This window comes from Lepidochelys kempii, chromosome 3 (assembly GCF_965140265.1).
Source record: "Lepidochelys kempii isolate rLepKem1 chromosome 3, rLepKem1.hap2, whole genome shotgun sequence".
Lineage (NCBI taxonomy): Eukaryota > Metazoa > Chordata > Testudines > Cheloniidae > Lepidochelys > Lepidochelys kempii.
The window spans coordinates 109,787,649-109,806,831 of NC_133258.1; the positions used below are offsets into that span (position 1 = coordinate 109,787,649).

The 19,183-nt window shown below is 40.3% G+C and overlaps 1 protein-coding gene across 10 annotated transcripts in view; it reads left to right on the forward strand.

The window, feature by feature from the left end:
* Positions 1-19,183, forward strand: part of UTRN (utrophin) — a 587,482-nt gene that overhangs the window by 481,723 nt on the left and 86,576 nt on the right. For 9 of the 10 annotated variants that reach the window (XM_073337527.1, XM_073337525.1, XM_073337526.1 and 6 more), the window contains 2 exons: positions 8,585-8,670; positions 17,452-17,609. In XM_073337527.1, the coding sequence (XP_073193628.1) occupies positions 8,585-8,670; positions 17,452-17,609 (244 nt within the window). Of the gene's footprint in view, positions 1-8,584; positions 8,671-17,451; positions 17,610-18,246; positions 18,391-19,183 lie in introns of those variants that run through there. The other variant, XM_073337531.1, reaches the window with a different exon arrangement.

Consider the following 19,183-nt stretch of genomic DNA (forward strand, 5'->3'; position numbering starts at 1 on the left):
AAACCACCCTTAAACTACTTTCTGGACAAAGGAGCAGCTATCAATTTACTCCAGAAACTCCATGATATTAACAACCTCCCTCAGAACACCATCCTGGCCATGACTATCTCTTCCCTATACACCAATATCCCTCACCATGACTGCATCACTGCCTGCCTCAGACACACACAAGATAATACACAATGCTCAGAAATCCACCCAAAACACATCACCGAACTCATCCATTTCATCCTTATCCGCAACCACTTCACATTTAACGACAAACACTTTGCAGCCATGTGTACTAGGATGGCTCCCCAATTTCAACCTCATCATGGGCCACCTTGAGGAAGAATCTCTAGAAAAATGCACCACGAAACCAGTGATACATAGATGATATTTTCATTCTCTGGACGGATGGACTTGCACCACAACTTAAACAACCACTACCCAACCACTACCACTACCCACTACAACATTTCTCTAGACCACTCCCATACCAGCATCAATTGGACACCATGATCAACTTAAAAAATGCTGCAAACAATAATATACAAGGAACCCACCTATCATCACATTTACCTCCTCAGATCCAGCAACCATCCCAGACACACCAAGAAATTTGTTACCTGCAGTCAAGCACTCAGATGCCACAGAATTTGCTCCAAGGAGAAAGTCCAAGATACACACCTAACACACTTAAAACCTCATTCACCAAACAAGGATGCTGCACCAGAAGAGTAGATTGCATCATGGAAAGGGCCACCCAAATACCCCAGGCGAACCTGCTTCACTGCAGGAAGAAGAAACTCACTGACTGCACTCCCTATAATTGTCGCCTCCCACTCCACACTGGAACCCTTACAGGTATCATCAATCAATTACAACACATATTTCATGGGGACAATATCCTGAAAGAAATCTTTCAGGAAGCCCCTCTGCTGGTCTTTAGACTACCAAATTTCCCTGCCCCCCACACATACCTCTCCAAGCTCATTATCAGAAGCAAACTCCCCATAAACCAGGACACCAACTCAGAGTGGCACCAGATCCTGCCAGAACAACAGATGAAAAACTAGTAGGTATCTCTCCACTGCTACAATGATCGTACATTCCACAACACACCTTTCAAGATTAATGGGTCTTATACATGCTTATCCAACACGTGGTGTACCCCATTCAGTACATCAAATGCCCCAGTAACAACTATGTGGGTGAAACAAGACAATCACTACGTTTTTGAATGAACTCTCACAGGAAAATAATAAAAGACAAAAACACCGTATCATCCATAGGTGAACACTTTTCACAAAGTGATCACTCTGTTTCTGACCTTTCAATACTTGTCCTCAAGGGAAACTTGCAAAACACCTTCAAAAGGCAAGCCTGGGAACTTAAATTCATAACTCTATAACTAATTCATAAATTTCATGACATCAAAAGGTGTGGCCTTCACTGGGGTTTTATGGCTCATTACAGCAATTTGTAACATGCCACACTGCCTTCTACCCTTAGTTGCCCACTTCAAACCCTTTATGGGTAACAGTCTAACCCACTCTTGCCCACTTCATTTCAAGTGACTGCCTACCACAGGTTACCCCTTCTCCTTAACAATCTTGTCTCAACTTGTATTTAGCTCAGACACTCTCTGCTTCCTTCCCCAACCTGAAGAATTCTGTGTAGCTCAAAAGCTTGTACCTTCTACCAACAGAAGTTGCTCTGATAAAAGATATTATCTCACTCACCTTGTGTCTCAGAATTATTTTAATCAGTTACTCTACCTAAATAACTCCACAATTCTAGGGCTACAACAGGGAACATCTCAGTCATTTATTGTATAGTTATGTATCTGTAAGCTTGTCAGAATTTGATTCTCTTTTTTTTTTATAATTTTGACAGATAATTTTGATTATTTTTAACCACTTTTTCAGTTCTTGTCATTTTAAATGTTCACAGTTACAGAAAATTCAGTGGCGAGGGGTCAGACCATAATTTTTAATAGAGTTGTAAATACGTGCTTTATGCAGCCTTCATTACAACACGTTTTATACACATTAAGGTGGGGCTCTAAGTTCTTAAACGGAAGTTTCTCACTTTGTTTATCTGTAAATTTTGCTTCTCATCAATGGAAATATTTTTCTATGGTTTGTGTATATACAGTGGAATGTTTACTCCCCCTTAAATCAAATTCTTCCAAGCTTATATTTCTCTCACAGCCTTGGTTGAGCCCCCCTACTGGACAAAATCTGCCCACAAAATCCCTCCTTCCAGTGTCCCCACTACACTGAGTGCTCACTGGGTGTTAGTTCAGTTGTTTCAGGGTCCCCAGACCCTCCTCTGCTCCTGATCAGCTTTCAGGTTCATTCTCTTGGCCCATGTAACGCGCTCCCTCCAGCTTGTTCAGATCTGATGATCAAAAGGTTCCTTCTAGCTTGGAAAGTACGTCTCTGTGTTTCCTGGACCTCATAGAGTTTGAATTTTTCAAAGTCAGTTCCAACACCTTATTTCTTGTTGCTTTTTTGCTGCTGCAGCATTTCCACTTCTCCAACCCTCCTCCCTGCAGATGAACGGGACAGAAAACCAGTGTCCTGCAGCTTGGCCAAATTTCACTGTATTGCCAGGCAGAGTCATTCCATGTAAATGACTGCTTTGATTGTCCTGTAGCTGTTTCCAGATAGGGTATGTGATCTCTGATATGTGTATGGCTGATTTTAATACACACTATAGGTTACTTATTTGTAGATTTCATAAAATCAGTCAGAATTCATATGTTGTACATAGATTCCCCAAGTTGTCACATATCTCTTCCCACTTCAAAACGAACAGAGCAGAGGCATCTCCCAAGTACTCCAGGGCGGTTCTTGTCTCCCTCCCCCTCAACCCTCTGCTGTTGCACCTTATTGATTTAAACTTCATACAGTAAAACAGTCCCAAAATCACACCAATATACAGTTTTCATTAAAACATCACTAATCAGTTTCTATGTACGTCATTACAGATCTCCTCCCTCATGATCCCCCACGAAGGAGGTACATATGTGGGGCACAGGAACTCTCTCCATATGCTCTTGTCACCCAAATACTTATGATTAGTTGGGGTGGGCCCAGAAGGATCCCCAGCAGAGTGGGCCTCTGATAGATGAGGGATTCCCATCTTCCCCAGTGCCAAGTTCCCTTTTTCCAACCTACTGAGGAGAATTTCCTCCCTCACCCCTGTTAGGTTCATTTACATTTTGACTGACCAACCAGCAGTTATAAACCAGCGAGGCGCTTTACCTACCATGTATTTATCCTGTGAAGTTCTTAGGGGACGGGGAGCCACAGAAGGGTCTGAAAGCTGTGCCCTTAGATAACTAATGTGACTGTTACCAGCCTAGGTTCACTAAGGGTCTTTCTGAGTGCACCTCCTCAAACTTCAGGCCTCAGGCCTTTTTCTCTCCTGGGGTGGCGTCCACAGTTTGCCCAGCCTCAGATCAGGGCTTCGTTTGCAGTCCGATGGGTGCCACAGACCAAGATTATGCTGACAATGTTGCCTTGCTTGTGGAGAAATAAGAGAATTTCAGTCCCGCCTTCCAAGGTCTCTAAGACACCACCCACACCATGGGGTTTCTCTTTGGGAGTCTGTGACAGTATACGTTTGCAGTAAGAGACAGCTTCTTCAAAACAAAGCATGATTTATTTTGCCCAAAAGATACACAGTGCTTAGAAAAGTGGATTTAAAATAAGAGACCTATGTGCATGTTCTCTTACCTAAGTTTAACCTTTCTATTCATCACTGGTGCAGATCTGGCTTAGTTTCCATCTCTGAGCTGGGAGAAAAAGCCCAGGTTCTTTGCAGTCTTCTCTTGTCTCTGAGTGTATGTCTGCACTGCAATTAGACATTTGTGGCTGGCCTGTGACAGCTGGCTGGGCCTCACAAGGCTTAGGCTAAGGGGGCTGTTTAATTGCAGTACAGACATTTGGGCTGAGGCTTGAGCCTAGGCTCTAGGACTCTGCAAAGTGGGATAGTCTCACAGCTCCAGAGCCATCCATAGGATATCCTAGCCTGGATACAACCAGCTAGGTGACTTCTCCCCTCAACTGATGGCCCAGCCATTGTTGTTTTAACTCCCTTAAAGCTGGGTACCTGGCTGTCTTATCATGTCACTATTTTAACTTTCTTTCTGGGCCCCTCATCAGCGCCTTAACAGCTTCCTTCGATTTAACTCTATGCTTTCAGGCAGGTAGCAATACACAGCTGAACAGGTTTCAGAGTAGCAGCCGTGTTAGTCTGTTGAACAGGGAAACTGAGACACACACAATATTCATAAGAAATAGAGCTGATATTTTTTCCAGGTTTCAGAGTAACAGCCGTGTTAGTCTCTATTCGCAAAAAGAAAAGGAGTACTTGTGGCATCTTAGAGACTAACCAATTTATTTGAGCATAAGCTTTCGTGAGCTACAGCTCACTTCATCGGATGCATACTGTAGAAAGTGTTTCCATAGTATGCATCCGATGAAGTGAGCTGTAGCTCACGAAAGCTCATGCTCAAATAAATTGGTTAGTCTCTAAGGTGCCACAAATACTCCTTTTCTTTTTACATTTTTTCCAGTTCATCACAAATGTATCAGTGGAAAACAGAGAGAGGGGCAGGTTCAGATACATTCCTTGACTTGGAAGCTGTTGCATGCTTAGTATCAGAAAATGGATAGTGTCAAAGGAGAATATTAACTTCTGATTCCTCTGTATTTATCATTGGAACATTATTTGGTTATTGTGTTGAAAGTGTTGATATGATGTCTGAAACGAAACTCTTTAGACTGATTACAGAAGTCTTAGGGTACAAAATATGAAAAATATTAGTCACTCAAAATTAGAGAGTAAATATTCTCTTTCTCTTTCCATCTTCACCCCCTCGCTCTCCATCCCCAAAAATATTAAAGATTGGGAAATCATTTTAAATTGCCATTTTTGAAATGTCCTTTAGAAAGGAAATAATTTGTCTCCTGACATTTCCTTTGTTTATTGCATCATGTTATACATATACAGTGTTTCAAATCATTAAACTTCCTACAAAAGCATCTGTTTGTCAACCTGAGATTTAATTAGTGGTTTGCAGATGGAACTTTTCCCAGTTTGTGGTAAAACTCACTTACTGATGTATATGGCCATTAAAAAGAAGCAATTTTTTTTTAGAGACAGTTGGCAACAATGAAGTCTGTTGTGTTTGCTATTTTCTGACATATGGAGAATTATTAATTCTTCAAGCTCGATAGAAAAAAGGAGCAGACTCCCTGCAGCCTTTATATTCTCAGGGACCCAAAAGGTTATTTTGTTGATTAGCATCTGCCTGTAAATATGTTTCAGCCTTAAACTCGATTCCTTGAGAGAATTTTGGCTTGTCTAGAACACCTTTAAAAATACAGTATTGAAAATATAACTTATAGGTACAATGTGAAATAGTTTTAAATGTCTTATAGAGGGAAGAGAAGTGTTTGTGTGAGGAGTCAAGTACTTCGTATGGGTTTTTAAATAAATCTCACAGGTAGGTTATTGCACTAGGACACTTACATAAATTTTATTAATCTGAAAGCACATATAAATAAATAAGTACATAATTATCTCTTATGGATATCATACATTGTCCAGTCTTAGGAAATATATGTGTCACTTACATGGAAATGGGCTAACAAGCTTATAGATTACAGTAAAATATAGTACCCCCCCGAAGCAGTTGCTTCACCTGTGTTAAGGTGAACACAATATGTGGTGTATAGTGTGTTTCCCTATGGTGGTCAATGACCCATTCTTTTTATCTGAAAGTAATTCAAAGAACCCTAAATGAACCACATAGTGTCCATAGGGAAACTTGTATGGGTTTTCCGCTGGTTTTGTAACTACTTTATCAGGTGGTTGTATTTTGGAGGGAAATTTAATCTTTTCAAATGTCAAGGTCTCCTGAAGTGAGGGGTCTTTTCTGTATAAATGCCTGTTTGAAAGGCTGGGTGTGCTTTTTGTCTTGCGTTCTGTGTGTCCAATTGTCTGTGATGCGTATGCTAGGCAATGTTATAGACCCAAGCTTTTCTGTAAGACTCAAAGCTGTTCTCCTAGAGCCACCTCATTATCTTTCATTTGTGGTTTGCTCCTCCTACAAAGAATCATGGCTTTGTTGTTGTAAAATTGCCAGTGATCCATTCATAGATGTTGTATTTACTATAATTTTTTATCTTGTCCCATTTTTTTACTTGAAATTAGGTCAAATGGCAGCAAATTCCAGTCTTCCTGCTGGCTCACATATTGTGCTCTTTTAATCAAGAACTGGCAACTTTGCTCCAACATATCTTATAATGGTTTTATGGACTCTTCTCAATTTGGATCCCACAGTGAAGTAACAAACAAATCATGACTTTGAGTTGCTGCAGTGATAGGTGCACAGTAAATTACATTGTCTTGTCCATGTAATCTTTATGATGATGCATCTGAGTTGTGTCATACCAAATGTCATTAGATCAGTATAGTGACGTTAGACTCTGGAGTGTTGCGTTCAAATGATAGGTCAGGCTGGTAGCACTGTGCCCTATTAAGATTATCCGCTTCTCATTATAGGAACCTGTTTTCAGCTGTTTATAACTTTGGCAAAACTTCAACTGTTTGGGCTAAAATTTTCCATGCTAAGTGTGAATTTTTTTTGAAAATAACAGTGAAAATGGTTCAGCTGTTTCTGAGAAAATGAGGCCAGGAAAAATACCTTGTTTTGCCCAGCCTAAAAAATTCTGGTGACCTTTTCTTTGGAAAGCTCTAGCATCTCCATGCTTTGAAGTAGGGACTTGAAGGTGACGAGAGGTGTGGCTTTGGTGTTAGGGATGTTTGGTTTCCTATCCCTGTAAAAATGCACCCAAATATGGCCAATTTATAGGCCTGTGCAAAATTGCATTTTGCACATGCTCAGTGCAAACTTTTTATATTTTAACAGCTAAATTCCCCAAAGATGCTCTGTGTACTGGGCATTCTTCATCCTAGGCTGAGCGGGACTTAACCTGTAGTTGCAGCTCTGGGCTAATATGTGCTGTGTCAGGTCCAGGTCCTGGTAGCATAGAGGAGGAAGCTTCCTGATTCAAATGCAGAGGCGGAAGAGAGGTTCTTTATCCCTCTGCATTCAAATCAGGCAGCTTCCTCTTCCACCCTGTGTTTGAGGGGCTGTGTGAGTAGATTAAGGCAATGAGCACGTTTGGGGTTTGGGAGGAGTAGATTGAGACAAAGAGCCCAGATAGGGGGACTAGGATTGGAGGCTGGCAAGAAAAAGGGGGAGAGAAATTGTCTTGGGGATTTGGATGGGTAGAGATTAAGGCTAAGAGCAAGAAGGAAGATTAGGACTGGTTGGTCCGGGGGACTGGGAGCTGGGGAGGAAAATGCGCTGTATGGGAATGTGAGCCAGTAGATGGCGAGGAGACTGAGACTGGATGAGGAGCCAAGAGAAACACTTGGTCTGGCTGGGCAAAGAGGCTGGGACAGAGAACCAGTAGGGAAGGTATTGATGGGGAAGGGAAGGTAGATCTGACAAGGAGCTGGTATATCGGGGGAAGAACTGGCATCGGTTAATAACAGGGATGAGGACAAAGAATCGGGTGAATGGGAGATTCTGAAATTGGACTAGGAGCCTGGGAGCGGAGATTGAGACTGGAATTGGTCCAGAATTTTTTGACAACATTTTTTGAAGTAGAAAGTAACAATTTATCAAAATCGATCCTTTCCTGTGAACAGTTCTGGTTTTGACAAATTTCCCATTTGTTTCACTTTTTGGTTCAAAACATTTTTTGTTTGTTTATTTGAAAACAAAAACGTGTGTGTTGCTTTAACAACTCCTCTCATGCACACCATGTCAGAAATGAAGCATGTGCATATTTTTCAGCGTTGGAAGGGTCATTAGTAAAGGCAAAAATCAGCAAGTCCTTAATTAGTGCAGTTTTTGAATTTTCTTAAATGATGGTCCTTTCTCTCCATTTCCTAACTTTATCACATTAGTACCAATTATGAACTGCACTTTGCTTATGGGTTTAAAATTGTATCGTTTGGAGCCCAGTGTGTATCCTGATATTTTTTAAAATGTCAGACAGCATGAGTCTGAAGTCATATTGCGAACAGCTCCACATTCTCTAATTAGCATTTACATTCAGCTGTTTATGTACTGGTGCATCGATACACCAAAATGTTTTAAAAAGAAAGATGAAGCACAGTGGGTAAAAAACATTAATGAATCTGTACAGTACAAGAGCTCAGCTTCATTTTACAGTCCCCATCTCTCACTGTGCAGTGTGCTTCCCAGCTGTCTGCTGGTGTGTACTTTTTGTTGTGTAGATCACATTTATCAAATAAGGCTATGATTTTTATAGTGCTAAATTTCATCATTTTGGGGGTAATGTGAAATGTTAAGATGACGTGTACCCAAGTTTAGTTTTTGTGAAGGAGAATTCCCTTAATGTGATTATCTGTTCTAAAGACCTGAAGTATCTTGTTTAAAGAATTTAGATATAGTTTGTATAACTTGCCAGGTGTTTTGAATTTGAAATGAACCTATACTATAATATTAACTGTATTTAAGCTCTCTAATAGTTTTGTGCAATTTCAGGGGTCGGACAGGAAAAATCAGAGTCCAGTCCCTGAAGATTGGGTTGATGTCTCTTTCCAAGGGTCTTCTAGAAGAAAAGTACAGATGTAAGTAAGAACTTCTTTCATAAAATGTGTGAATCTGTACTTTTTATATTAAAAGACACTGAGTCATGATTTAAACAAAAGCAAAATCATCCTCTTGCCCAGGATAAGAAATATTTTTGGATGAGATAGTAGAATAACATGAGCTTTTTCACTGTCATTGGTCACTGGGGTAAAGTGTGGGCAAGTAGATTTTATGCCGTGACTTGTAAATTATGCAGTTACATCATATGGTAAAGTGGGATTAAGTAATTGTACAGGGTTTCTATAGAGAAGCCAGAAAAAGTCTTGTTTTACGTATATTTGGAATGATCCTTTACCCGTTTAACAAAATGGTGCAACATTCATCTGTTCAGTTTACGGAAAAATCAAACAAGTCAGAGTTGATAGGAACAAGTGCATAGGTTCGATAAACTGCTGCGAGGAAATATACCAACATACAGCAGCAGCATTAAATGGGTCTGTTTGAGGAAGGATGACTGCCACTTTGCAGATACTGCTCCATCATCTGAACTTCCTGCTAAAACCTTGCCCAATGTAACAGAACAAAGGCATGAAGTTGTACTGATTTAGATATTTTGAAAATATTGAGGGTGTTGGACATTTTGGAAACCTTTAGTAAAATAGCAACATTTAGCAAAAATATTTGCAGAAACATAGAGTGACATTCTACTGTACAGTACCTTATGAGTAATTCAGAACAAAGGACTAGTGCAGTCCTAGGGGAGGGCTGCTAATACAGTATGGACTTATGGAACTTAAAGTTCGTTTTTATGGGAGTAGCAGTCTGACAGATTTTGCAGAAACAGAAGTAAGTAATAGTATATAGAGAGAATATTTGTTATACCTTTCAAAGAAAACTGTGGAGCTCTTTGGGAATATATTCCTGGCTTTTAAAAAGAGCACTTTTATGTAAACTGTTGATTACCATGGCTAAATTAGCAAAAATCTTGTGACTTGGGGCCAATTTCAACATCTGTGGTTTTGTACAGTCATAGTCTCTCCGCAGCATGTTGTGCATTTTTTTATTCCCTAGCATGATTTAGTTCATCTGAATTGGTCTTTGTTTTCATGAACAAGGGGGAGGGCTGAGTCTCTATACAACTAATCAAAATTCATAATAAGGTGGCAGAATGGGATTTGTGAAAAATGAAAAGCTGATTGTAGGATCTAAAGGTTAGGTTCCCTTGATAAAATGGTAAGAACCAACCAAAATATTAGGAAAACTTCACAGAGGTTGATTTTTTTTTTCCAAACTCAAAATTGCCCTCAACAATGTAAAATAGACCTTGTTGATCAAATATTCCTGTAGAGACTAAATACAAACTTTTAAGTTGAATAGTAAATTGGCTAGGTGAAGGTAAACTTCAGCAATTATTTCTAATATAAAACAAAAGTGGCAATTGACCGCCAGTACAAATTTGCATAATTGACTTACAAGTTTACAGCACTCTTCAGAAACAAATTAAAGTGAAGAGTTCTGGTTTTTGGGGGCACAAAAGGTTAACTTACTTGTCTCAGAAGATTTGTGTACTAAGACAATCACAAGTTCAATTCTAAAACTCATTGTATCAAAGAGACTTTAAATATCTAAATAGCTTCCTGATCTGTTTCTTTAGGACTTCAACAGTTACTCTGTCACTTAACATAAAATATCTTTTTATATTTTAATTTCTATATTCAGTTCTTTTTCAGTATGTCAGGTTTTGACATTCATAATTGTCAGCTTTAGTGTCCACCTCCTGATGAACCTCCAGAGCTTGTGACAATACAAGACTTTTCTTTAGAGGGGTGGAAGTGTTATCTGATGTGGTCAGATTGTCTCAAAGCAGCACAGATTGTTGGTAGCATCTTCCTCTGTTGCTCTGCTTTTGGCAAGTTGGTTTTATGGGAAATGAAGAACAATTTCCCCCTGGGCTATTCTTCCATTTACCTTATTAGTTTGTCTGTTTATCTACCACACAAAGCCAAGTTCATGTCCCATACAAGTTAGGAATACTTTGACTCAGATGCATTCTGAAAACATGTTTTGGTGAAGCAATTCCTGATATAATTAAACTGCTTCCCAGTCATCTTTGTAAGACTGCAGATTTGTGTAGGTGATATAAGGAAGAAGCTAGATCAAATAAAATTCCTAGTTGTATTAAGAAAAGAGTACACACTTAAAGCCCCAGTTCAAGAAAGCATCCCCATTCAGGAAAATCCTTATGCTTAACTTTAAGCACTTGCCTGTGTGGTTTCTTGAATAGAGGTAGAGTTAAGAACATGCTTAAGTGCTTTCCTGAGCTGTAGACCAGAGGTATACAGCAAACAAAGAGTTAATGAATGTGTTAAAATGTTTATTAGTTGCTTTAATAACTATATAACCTAGTCTAATTCTGAAATATTAGGAACAGAATAAACAAAATGCCTGTTGTTCATTACTATTAAAATCAGAGAATCCTAGACTATCAGGGTTGGGAGGGACCTCAGGAGGTCATCTAGTCCAACCCCCTGCTCAAAGCTGGACCAATCCCCAGCTAAATCATCCCAGCCAGGGCTTTGTCAAGCCTGACCTTAAAAACCTCAAAGGAAGGAGATTCCACCACCTCCCTAGGTAACGCATTCCAGTGCTTCATCACCCTCCTAGTGAAAAAGTTTTTCCTAATATCCAACCTAAACCTCCCCCACTGCAACTTGAGACCATTACTCCTTGTTCTGTCATCTGCTACCACTGAGAACAGTCTAGAGCCATCCTCTTTGGAACCCCCTTTCAGGTAGTTGAAAGCAGCTATCAAATACCCCCTCATTCTTCTCTTCTGCAGACTAAACAATCCCAGTTCCCTCAGCCTCTCCTCATAAGTCATGTGTTCCAGTCTCCTAATCATTTTTGTTGCCCTCCACTGGACACTTTCCAATTTTTCCACGTCCTCCTTGTAGTGTGGGGCCCAAAACTGGACACAATACTCCAGATGAGGCCTCACCAATGTCGAATGGGGGGAACGATCACGTCCCTCGATCTGCTGGCAATGCCCCTACTTATACATCCCAAAATGCTATTGGCCTTCTTGCCAACAAGGGCACACTGTTGACTCATATCCAGCTTCTCATCCACTGTAACACCTAGGAATGTTTCTGGAGAACTGCTGCCGAGGCATTCGGTCCCTAGTCTGTAGCAGTGCATGGGATTCTTCCGTCCTAAGTGCAGGACTCTGCACTTGTCTTTGTTGAACCTCATCAGATTTCTTTTGGCCCAATCCTCTAATTTGTCTAGGTCCCTCTGTATCCTATCCCTACCCTCCAGGGTATCTACCTCTCCTCCCACTTTAGTGTCATCTGCAAACTTGCTGGGGGTACAGTCCACGCCATCCTCCAGATCATTAATGAAGATATTGGAAAAAAAAAAAAACGGCCCCCGGACTGACCCGTGGGGCACTCTGCTTGATACCAACTAGACATGGAGCCATTGATCACTATCCATTGAGCCCGACAATTTCTAGCCAGCTTTCTGTCCACCTTATAGTCCATTCATCCAGCTCATACTTCTTTAACTTGCTGGCAAGAATACTGTGGGAGACCGTATCAAAAGCTTTGCTAAAGTCAAGGAATAACATGTCCACTGCTTTCCCCCTCATTCACAGAGCCAGTTTTCTCATCATAGAAGGCAATTAGATTAGTCAGGCATGACTTGTCCTTGGTGAATCCATGCTGACTGTTCCTGATCACTTTCCTCTCCTCTAAGTGCTTCAGAATTGATTCCTTGAGGACCTGCTCCATGATTTTTCCAGGGACTGAGGTGAGGCTGACTGGCCTGTAGTTCCCCGGATCCTCCTCCTTCCCTTTTTTAAGGATGGGCATTACATTAGCCTTTTTCCAGTCATCCAGGACCTCCCCCGATCGCCATGAGTTTTCAAAGATAATGGCCAATAGCTCTGCAATCACATCCACCAACTCCTTTAGCACCCTCAGGTGCAGCGCATCCGGCCCCATGGACTTGTGCTCGTCCAGCTTTTTTAAATAGTCCCGAACCACTTCTTTCTCCACAGAGGGCTGGTCACCTCCTCCCCATGCTGTGCAGCCCATACTTGTTTGTGAAGACGGAGGCAAAAAAAGGATTGAGTACATTAGCTTTTTCCACATCCTCTGTCACTAGGTTGCCTCCCTCATTCAGTAAGCGGCCCACACTTTCCTTGACTTTCTTCTTGTTGCTAACATACCTGAAGAAACCCTTCTTGTTGCTCTTAACATCTCTTGCTAGCTGCAACTCCAAGTATGATTTGGCCTTCCTGATTTCACTCCTGCATGCCTGAGCAATAAATTTATACTCCTCCCTGGTCATCTGGCCAATCTTCCATTTCTCGTAAACTTCTTTTCTGTGTTGAAGATCAGCAAGGATTTCACTGTTAAGCCAAGCTGGTCGCCTGCCATATTTACTATTCTTTCTACAATTCTTTCTATTATTGTCAGTTATTTTATACAGTGTCATTACTATCAATTAGTTACATAACATCATTTATACTGCAGAAAAAATAGGCCATTTGTGAGTTATTTAGTTCTACTGGCACAAATACTCTTGGAAAGCAAACTTCAAAGTCATATGTAAGTATTCACAGAAACTAAAGTTTAAATTCACACGTGATTATTCATGACTGAGTTCTTTCACAGTCATCCAGACAGGAAACAGATGCACCACTACGTGACTTATCTGACCTGTCACAACTAAGAAACATAACTTGAAGAATGATGATCAGGTAGTCACAGAAAATTGTTTGCAATCAATCCACAATTGAAAACAATTGGCAAAATTCAAATAACAAATACATTCAAGAAAAGCCCATTCTGCTTGCTTATAATTCATAAGCAGAAAACAGAGGTAAATTTACTTGAATAAATGATATGTTTTAAATTATTTATTGAACTCTGGCACTGAATCTGGAACTCATCCCCAGGATATGAGTGTGAATGGCAATTAAAACAAGCTTTGAGACTGACAGAAAACATCTCAAATTTACTGTTTCCTTGGCTTTTGGGACGATGCCATCCAGGACTCAGGACCTGAAGGATTTGGGGTGCCACGAGGAAAACTGTTCATTGAAAGATCTCTACTTTTGGTTGAGTAACTCAGTTTTCAAGAAATGTACAAGACCCTGGAAAATTGACTTTCCAGTTCAACTGTGGGAGAATCAACCCCATGGCCTCTCATCCTTTGTAAGGATTGGAACTGCTAGTACTGCATTTTATTTTTAGGTGGGGAAAATAGACCCCATTTCTGAGACAATCAGCATGAACAAATGAAATTAGTCTTAAATACATTTTTTCTCCGTTTATGCTTCTAATTAAGGTCATATTTCATTGTAATTATGGAGTCTCTGTCACTGGGCTCTTTGTAGCTGCTTGAATGGCTCTGGTTTGACAGCGCTAAAATGTAATTTGGTGGCTCAGCAGTCTTTGCCAGCAAAAGACACAGACAACACACTTGTGGTGGAATTTTTACTGGGAACAAACAGTGCAGGAAAGTGTTGAACAAACTTTCCTGCACTGCCTCGTGTGCATTGTAGTTACCAACCTGTGGTCATATTTCTTCAAAGACTCTTCTCCAATAAGCAAGATCCAAGGGAAGCAGTGGGGGCAAAAGATCTTTCTTGCTTTAAGATTAAACTCGATAAGATTATGAAGGAGATGGTATGATGGGATAACATGGTTTTGGTAATTAAATATTCATGGTAAATAGGCCTAATGGCCTGTGATAGGATGGGATCTGAGCCACCCAGGAAAGAATTTTCTGTAGTATCTGGCTGGTGAATCTTGCCCATATGCTAGGGTTCAGCTGATCGCCATATCTGGGGTTGGGAAGGAATTTTCCTCCAGGGCAGATTGGAAGAGGCCCTGGAGGTTTTTCGCCTTCCTCTGTAGCATGGGGCCCGGGTCACTCGCTGGAGGATTCTCTGCTCCTTGAAATCTTTAAACCAGGATTTGAGGACTTCAATAGCTCAGACATAGGTGAGAGGTTTTTCGCAGGAGTGGGTGGGTGAAATTCTGTGGCCTGCATTGTGCAGGAGGTCAGACTAGATGATTATAATGGTCCCTTCTGACCTAAATATCTATGAATCTGAATGACACAGAATTGTATTTATCAGAATGTGTGTGCATTCTCAGGAATTTGGGAGTATTAGATTAGGGTCCCCCATACCTCTAATATGTCTAAGCTCGCAGCTCCCCCATCGCACCTGTCCTGTCCATCTTGATGAAGGGGAACCTTTTTTTTTTCTTTCTTTTTTTTCCCCCTGAATTTAAACTACTTACTGGTTTCAACTTGTAGACGATTTCTTGGAGTCTATGGGTTGTGGAATCCTCAGTGAGTGATTGATGGGTTCCGCTACTAAAGTAACAGACACCGCGTGTTCCCCATCAGAGCTGCTATCAACATGTTGTCCCCTGCCGCTCCCCCTCAGTATCAGAGCCACCGCCAGCCTCTTCACCTGCCAGAGTTCCTGTTTCTAGACTAGTTGAAGTCAGTTGGTCAGAAAGTGCTGGAGCTATGGCTTATTGTATTCTTGATTCAGGAGGTTCCTTTCCCCTGCAGAACACAGTCAAGCTGCTGGTGCTGGGTGCCCCCGACTTCTCTCTGCACTTGGCCCCAGCACAGTTAGTCTCTCTGGGTTAGTAATTCACAGGGAGGGATTGTGAATGATTTAAACAAATCCCTTTTGCAAAAAAAAAAAAAAAAACCACCTCCTACCTAGATCACCATCAACTGATCACCTTTCTCTCTCCCTACCCCCTCTTAACTCATCTTTTTACCCCCATCATCAATGGAAGGGTTAGGACTTGAGAAGATGTGCTATTCCACCTTTCTCCCAGTCACAGTGACTGCCGAGCCCTTGTGCCTGCGTTTGCATCAACTTTTAGTATGCACAGAGACCAGCAGAAACACTTCAGAGGGGTAGCTCTGTCCTCCCATCAGCTCTGCAAAGGTGACCCGTAGTTGCTACAAAAATGACTCCAACTGCTGTTCCCTAGAAAACTGGCCAGGACTCTGAAAGCCTATGACGAGGGTGCCAAAACCAGCAAGAAATACGTCAAAATTGCCAAAATGCAGTTGATAACCCAGATGTCCCTTTTGTGAAATTCCTCTTATGACCCCCAACCACCATACCAAAAAACATCTGTGCCCAATTTTTATGCAAAGTGCTTACACTTACAGATTCTGCCGGCTTCTCCCTCAGAAATGTAGTCAGATGGGTTTTTTTAACTATACTCATTCTTAAACAACACGTGTGTTATGATAAGAGGTGCAATATATGGAAAACTGTACAAATAGATTCTTTAATTAAAAAGTATGAAAGACCTCATTTTGCAACAGAGGAGGCAAAATCTCCATTGACTTCACGAGGTCCAGGATTTAACCCTTTGACTTCTTAACTGTCAAAAAAAACCTTTCGCGTGAATATAAATTGCTGCACTACTGTCTTCCTGAGACTCCAGTCACCACCCTGGAAAAACAGCTCTTAGATTTTTTTCACTGCTCCATTAATCTCAACAGCTAAAGTTTTTAATAACAGTTTAAATGGCCACCCTTTTATCTATTTAGTTGCTGATCATTTAGGCAGAAACCTCCAACTAATGCAATTGTCTCCTGAGTGGTTGGACTTTATAGAAGTGAAAAACGGAAGATTCATAGAATATCAGGGTTGGAAGGGACCTCAGGAGGTCATCTAGTCCAACCCCCTGCTCAAAGCCGGACCAATCCCCAATGTTTTTGCCCCAGATCCCTAAATGGCCCCCTCAAGGACTGCACTCACAACCCTGAGTTTAGCAGGCCAAAGCTCAAACCACTGAGTTATCCCTTCCCCCCCAAAGAGACCTGTTTGATTTGCATCTAATCCATATTCAGTAGTCAGTGCAAAATTGTTGCCTACAAACTATTCTACAAAGCTTGTCTTGCCTGATATTAAATGATTCAAGTGGCTTCCAACATTTCCCTTGAAAAACTATTCCAATGTCCAATAGGTCTCATTATCAGGAACTGTATTCCTGATCTTTTTCAGCCTCAATTTTTCTTTTCTTAATATCATCCCAATACTTCTAGTTATGCCCCAGGGGTTGACATGTGCTGCAGGAAAGGAGGGACCAGCGAAGGGAAAGTGCGTGGAAGGATGTGATTATCCAGGGATGTAGCATAAGTAGCTGTAGATAGATCAGTGACCGGTTGGCTGATTCTCAAATCTTTCAACTTTTGTATGTACCATGTCTGATATCTCTCAGTTCAGATGCAAATTTTCTTCTATCCCATTCCTATCTACTGATAGCTCAAGTTTTAGCATAAAATGTTGTCAGTTATCATACTTGTGTTAACACAGAAAACTTTATAAGTTGCAAAAATAAATATAATATAATGTCTTATTTTAATCCTATATTATTTTGTTTTGTGGTATTTCCCACATTTTTATCAGATAGTTAATTGATTGTAAATCGGGAGCTATGATACGATAGTGCTTATTCCACTTCTTGTTGTAAAGAATATTAAAATAAGCAGCATAAACTACATTTACTGGGTCTGATTCTATCCTCATTTACATCAGTGTAAATCAGGAAAAACACTATTGAAGTTAATTGATTTACACTAAGATAAGACGGTTGTAAGCCATGGGAGAATCAAACCCATCGTAGTTACATTTGGAATAGGAAATATTATAAAACCCATAGAGCTGAAGTGCTGACAAATAAATTAGAAAAAGAAAAAAGACCGGACTGAGACTAAAATGACTTTCCCATATGAGCCATCGACTCTTGTCTGTATTGCAGATCTCTTTAAGGAAGTGGCAGGGCCTACAGAAATGTGTGACCAGAGGCAGCTTGGCCTTCTGCTTCATGATGCCATCCAGATCCCCCGGCAGCTTGGAGAAGTAGCAGCTTTTGGTGGCAGTAATATTGAACCCAGTGTTCGTAGCTGCTTCCAGCAGGTAAGCTCAACACCCTTTCTTTATGTATGAAATGCGTCAGCTGTATTTTTTTGTTTTGTACCTCCTTATAAATTCAGAAACTTTATTTAGGTCAAAATCAACTGTGGCATTAGCAGACAGTCTCTTCATAGTAAAGTGTAAAAATAATAAAAGGCACACTGTATATCCAAATATGTAATTAGAATGAGTATTAAATGCAGCTCTTTCATGGAAGACCAACAGAAGGCAGATCAAGAGTTAAAATATGTAAATGGTTTCAAGAAATAGACTGGATCACCCTAAAAAACAATTATGCATTAGAGCTATATTAAGAAATACATATTACAGATGTGAAAAAATAATTTTACACATTTTTATTCACTCTAAAGTAATTCAGCTATAGGTCAAAATTTTTAAACTTGGATTCATAAAGGCAGAAAGCTGCATCCACATTTACATACTTCAATAACTGGTGTGATTTTCAGTGACACCTATAGCTCCCATTAATGGCAAAACTATAATGTAAGGATTGTTTTTATTATTCTTATAGTAAAGAAAAAAGACAGAGTATGCCCAGTCCATAGTGATAAAACGTTTAAAACCTGTTTTAAGGTGGTAACCATGACTCTTCTCTGTCTGTCTTTCACACAAATCATAGAACAGAGTTAGAAGAGATCGCAAGGGTCTAACCCCCTGTCAAGATGCAGGATTTGTTGTGTCAAAACCATCCAAGACATCTGAAATTTCTTTAAAAGGTTTTTGTTTTCTCTTTGTGGGTTGTATGTAAAATGAGTCAAATTATTGACTAGTGTTGTATTTGGATAATGGCCATACTGAAAATAATAATACATCTTATATAGCAATTTTCATCAGTAGATCTCAAAGCACTTCAGTCTTTCATGTATTTATCCTCACACCACCCTGAAGAGGTAGGGAAGTACTATTATCCCAGTTTTACAGATGGGGAATTGAGGCATAGAGAAGCTTAGTCACTCACCCAGAATCACACAGTCTGTGGCAGAGAAGGGAATTGAACTCTGTTTCCCAAGTCCTAAGTTAGTGCCCTGACCAATGGACAATCCTTCCTCTCACAAGTACAGTATGCTCCTGATCTCCACTTTTAAAAGGCATATACAAAATAAACAGGTGGGTGTTTAAAAACATAATTCATCAGTTAAGTTTTATTCAGAGACCTGCATGCTCTGGAAAACAAGAAGCTGAGGATTTTGGTAAAAGGTAATTCCAGTGAATGACATATCCGTGCAGGAAAATAAATTATTCTGAGTGCATCTGAAAGTATCTTAAAACCCTTAAGCTTATGGCAGTCTTGGCAGCTTTCAGCCCTGTTAAAACTGATAGTAGCAATTATTTACCCTGCGTTACATTTTCTGGGCAGCCTTATATTGTGGGAACAACACACTTTCTTCTGTTGGAACAAGGCTTCATCTCAGCCGTTCAGGGGAGTGATGTTAGTAATTTTGATCCTACACATCAGGAGATGACTTAGTGTTAGTTTTTTTACAAGGGAGCTGGCAATTTCACAATGTTTGCAACATAGTCATTTATATGTCTGGAGTCTTTATGCAACAGACAGA